This window comes from Carex rostrata, chromosome 3 (genome assembly GCF_964058835.1).
Source record: "Carex rostrata chromosome 3, lpCarRost1.2, whole genome shotgun sequence".
In the NCBI taxonomy this organism is placed as follows: domain Eukaryota; kingdom Viridiplantae; phylum Streptophyta; class Magnoliopsida; order Poales; family Cyperaceae; genus Carex; species Carex rostrata.
In genome coordinates, this window is record NC_135920.1 from 11,019,022 (window position 1) to 11,024,143 (window position 5,122).

General features: G+C 43.1%; 1 protein-coding gene across 1 annotated transcript; it reads right to left on the reverse strand.

Annotated features, from left to right (window-relative positions):
• Positions 1-201: 201 nt before the first annotated feature.
• On the reverse strand, positions 202-4,878 carry LOC144551455 (ATP-dependent RNA helicase). The gene is made up of 3 exons (XM_078299413.1): positions 4,722-4,878; positions 1,132-4,349; positions 202-862 (listed from the first exon to the last, which is right to left on the reverse strand). The coding sequence occupies exons 2-3, from the start codon at positions 4,323-4,325 to the stop codon at positions 469-471; spliced, it is 3,588 nt and encodes a 1,195-aa protein (XP_078155539.1). The 5' UTR covers positions 4,326-4,349; positions 4,722-4,878; the 3' UTR covers positions 202-468.
• Between the last annotated feature and the right edge of the window lie 244 nt (positions 4,879-5,122).

The window sequence follows — 5,122 nt, forward strand, 5'->3', positions numbered from 1 at the left end:
CGTAGTTTTTATTATGTTGAATTTGTTTTTTTTTTTTTTTTGCAACTATATATATTCTGTCATGTAAGTTCGCCTACATCTGACAAAATTCCTGACTACGCCACTTAGACACCAATGAAACTTGCAATTTAGAAACAAAATTTTACCAAAGAAGAATCAGACAGCGCAGAGCCTAAATCTACTTGTCGTATATAATAGATAAAGTTTATCAACAACATATTTGGACATCAAGTAAATTAAAAAGTTAACATTAACTTCCTCGTGACAGAGTTATATTAAAAATTTCTGCTACTTGCAAAAAAGGGTGCAATACTACAGATAAACTTGCGGTAATAATACCAGTGTTCCAATTCAAATTAGATACCCGACAGAAAAAAAACTAGAGGGCATACAATAATACGAGGTCTATACAACCCTTAAACAAAATTGAATGAAAGCTACTAAATCAAGACCACTGCAACAAGTAGATCAAGCCCGGCGTTTGCTGAGACGCCATGAGTTGGGCTCGTGGTACCTATCATACAATGGCTCGATCCTCTCCTGGCGCTTTCTCTTGCTCATTTTAGTTGGATCGGCCGACTTGAAGAACCTAGGTGCCAGCTCGACAAGCCACTTGGGGTCAATGACAGTGACCTCCCGCAGGTACTCCTTAGTGGTCATGACAAGCTCATGGTATATGAGCCAGTCAGGTTGCCTCTGGAAAAGGGCACTGCTGGGGTGGATGTACACTGCCTGGTTCTCAACAATCGTTCGGTAACCTTCTTGCGGGTCCTTCCTAGCTGCGTGGAAGAAGAAACCGGCAGTGATTGCCTTTCGAATTTTGGTGAAATTCTTGCCAGCTGAAACCACATCTAACTTGTACCTGTAACAGGCAGCACAGCAGAAATACATTTGTCAGGTAGAAGCCTTTTGGGACCACCATAGGTAGAAGCCCCAGTGTACTCAAGACCATAAACAGAGGCACAAGAAAATCTTTACAGAATACAAAATTTTACCATTCCCAAACTATTTTTTAGCCTTTTACTAAAGAATATGAAATTTTAGCATTCCCATTAACAGATAAAAAGGGTTGGACTCGTTTGGACTAGTGAGTAATTGAGCTAAGAATAAACATGAGAAGAGGATATGTACCTGTCCATAATAGTGAGTAATTGCTTTCTGACATCCTGGGCCCGCCTGAGCGATCTTGACTGTACAAAATTCTCAAAACACCAAGGACCTGAGAAATTCTTCGCCTTCCACGCCTCATAAACTGCAAGTAAGGTCAAGTGGTCCCCTTCAGGTTGAAAGAACTTGGCTCGTTTCTGATCAGCCTGAGCCTGTTTCTCTCTTGGCCGGTAGAATATGTTTCCTGTAGTGATCATGGCTATAATGGTCAATATTTCATCAGTGCAACCAAGATCTACACTTGCCAAAAGCATCTTTGAGAGAGGCGGTTCTAAAGGAAATTCAGCCATTTTTCGACCCAGTTTTGTCAAAAGCCCCTCTTCATCTAGTGCACCAAGGCTGTATAGCTGTTCCATGGCCGAGATTAGGGCTTGAGGTGAGGGCGGGTCCATGAAATCAAATGACAGGAGGTCATTTATGCCCATAGCCTTCATGGTTAGAGTTGTTAACCCCAGGTTGATTCGTTGGATTTCAGGTATAGTTGTAGGTGGCATCTCATTTCGGTATGCACTCTCTGTATATAGTCGGTAACATTTTCCAGGACCGGTACGGCCGGCACGACCTGCTCTTTGTTTGGCTGAGGCCTGAGAAATAGGTGTAATGACAAGCGAGTCAAGCCCTTGTTTAGGGTTATAAACATTGATTTTTGCAAAACCAGGGTCCACCACATAAAAGATGCCATCAATGGTCAAAGAGGCCTCAGCAATGTTGGTTGCCACCACCACTTTTCTCTTGCCAGGTGGGGCCGGGTCAAAGATCCGTGACTGCATCTCACTTGGCAAAGCACTATAAACAGGTAAGATAATTAATTCTGGCACATTCTTTCCTAACCCTTTCATTCTCTCATAGAGACACTGACAGGCATGATCGATCTCCTCTTGACCTGTCAGAAAGACAAGTACATCGCCCTCTGGCTCAGTCAAATGAATTTGTAAGACCGTTATCAGAGCCGCATCCAAGTAATCAGTCTCGGGTTGCTTTGTGTATAGTATCTCCACAGGGAAAGTTCGACCTGGTATTGTGAAAATATTACAATTAAAGAAGTAACCCGAAAATTTCTCTGCATCAAGCGTGGCAGAGGTGACAATCAACCTCAGATCCTTTCTGCGCCTTATCAAATGCTTTAACAAGCCAAACAATACATCAGTGTGTATTGTTCTCTCATGTGCTTCATCAAGCATAACAACTGAATACTTTGATAAATTTTCATCCACCAAAATTTCCCTCAGAAGCATACCATCAGTCATGTACTTGATTACAGTCTCCGGGCCTGTGCAATCCTCAAATCGAATCGCATAACCAACCTCTTCCCCTAACCTGCATCCAAATTCTTCTGCCACACGCTTGGCCACAGACATGGCTGCCACACGACGAGGCTGTGTACACCCAATCATTCCATTAGTAGTATACCCTGCCTCAGCTAAATACTGGGTCACCTGTGTCGTTTTTCCTGAACCTGTTTCACCAATCACCACTAAGACCTGGTTATCATGCACTGCCTGAATTAGCTCCTTCTTCAGCTTATAAATAGGTAAACTCTGCCTCTGCTCCTGAATTGACAGTTTTGACCTTTGACCAAAAGTCAATGCCTTGCCATACGCATCCTTTTTCCACTCGGGCATGTCATAGGCTGACAATCCGACACCTCGAAGCTCCTGTGCAAGATGTCTCTCTCCTGTTTCTGGCATTGGATCTTCCCAGGGTCTATTCAAATCTTTAGGTATGGAATCGAGCATGGTTCTCTGCTGCTGTTCCCTCACCTCTCTTCTCTCTTTAATCAGTGCAGACTGTAAAGCAGCTGCACGGCTTAAAGAGCCTTCAGGATTCTTGAATATTTTAACGGGTGACATGTCAATTGAAAACCTGGTTTGACCCTGCAAAAAATTGGGTTCATCTTCATTTAACTCAATTTCTAGTTCCTCTTCTGCACCTTCTTCTTGGTACAATAGCCCGTCTCCTTCTTCATCAAACATGGGATTATCCCGCGCATCTAAAACACCTGCGGCCATTAATTGTTTTGCCTCCCATATCTCTGGTGAGCTTAAGCGCTTGAATGGCCGCCTAGAGTTGCTACCAGGCTCTTCTTCTTCTTTTATGGTTATACCAGAAAGACCTTTTCTAGTTGTGGATGTGCCACTATTATTGCTCCCACTCGTCGGGTTGGCATGTGTACCATCATTCTCTGAGCTTTTCTTCATGGGTAGCAAATCCTTACCTGTTTTCTGATCTACATCTCGCATGGACAAACTGAGCTTTTGGCCAGAAATAGATATTACCTTCACAAAAACCTCTTGGTCTCGTTTGACCAATTCTTTCGCATTTAAGACCCTCCGGGCCGCAATCTGAGAGATGTGTACCAGTCCCTCCTTCCCATGCAAATCACTGAGCTGTACAAAGCAGCCCGAATCCATGACCCTGGTCACCCGGCCCCGATAGACATTAAATAGCTCAGGCTCATCAGAGGTACTCTTTCTTCGACCCTGGTAATCCTCTCTTTCGTCTTCCACTTCTCTTTCTTCTTGGTTGGAGCGATTATCTCTACCTCTCCTGTGGCCTCTATCTCTATCTCTATCTTTATCACTCCTGTAATCCTCTTTTTTCACTCCATCATACTTGCTATCCCTTCGATGCTGTCTATCTCTCCCTCTTTCTCTGTCTCTATCCCTGTCTCTATCCCATTCTCTGTCTCTCTCATGGTCACGATCTCTGTCCCGGTTCCTATCTCTGTCTCTTTCTCTGCCCCGATCCCTGCCACGATCTTTCTCTCGGTCTTCTTCATGCGATTTCAGCTCTACATCCTGTTGAATCTCCATCTCTAGCTTTTTAACCCGATCCAGATCGTCTGGCCGTGACAAGCCCGGGAATGAACCTTCTTTCAGCTTCGACTTGGAATCAGCCCCTGCTTTACCCTTCTGGTCTGGCGGGAGAATTGCATGGATGATTGTAAGAAGAGTACGCACGAAGTAGTCTGGCATATCGGCACCATTCTCCTTCAGCTTCTTATCAAATTCAGAGACTGAGGTGGAGGAACGACCAAGCTCGGTGATGAACTCTGCTAGAGTCTTGTCGGCCACGCCTACATGGCTTTCAAGCTCAGAGCAGACCTTGGAAATGAGAGAAAGGTATTCAAGCTTCTTCAATCCATCAGTTGCCCCCATAGGCTAGGGTTAGGGTTATGTTTACTGCAAAATCAAAGAAAAGAGAAGGGTTTACACCTGATCGGAACCAAAATAAAAAGGAATTCAGTAGAATAGAAAAAGAAAAGAACTAAGTTTCGTTTCATCAATGAAACTGGGCCGTGGGCCTTTTTATAAAAAAAAAAACAGAGAGAGAATAGAAAAAGAAAAGAATAGACATGATTTTGAATTGAAATTTTCTGATCAGCTAAACATTTTCCGTAGAATGAAGTCCTTACAGATTTTGTTATTATACTCAAATTTCTATGACTTTAGAGAGATTGCCATCAAAATTTCATTTATAGGGTTTCAATTTGCAAGAAGAACACCTTCACCGCGCAAAGGAAGGAGAAGACAAAAGTAGTAGTAGATTCATACCTAGTCGGAAGAGACGAGAGCGCCGCCCCGTCAGATCTCGATCGGACTTCCGTTCCGTACGATTCTCGCCAAATTCCTTAAGCCGGGAATTCGCCGACGAAGAGGATTCTAACCTGCGGCCCTTTCTGGAGTGGGATATAGTCGAAGCCGCCGACTATCTGCCTAAAATTACTAAACTGTCGTTAAAAAGTTTCAGCGATTGAAATAAAAACCAGTTCGATTTAACCTTAAGTTTCCCAAAATAAAACAAACAGCTCGGGACTAGCTTACGGTTTTGGAACCCAACTGGATAATGCTACGGCCCATAAAGCCCATATTTATATGGGCAGCATTTTTTTTCTTTCGAGTATAACCAGTTTCCGAATTTTTTAATATCCAAATTTTATATTAAATTTAAAAAA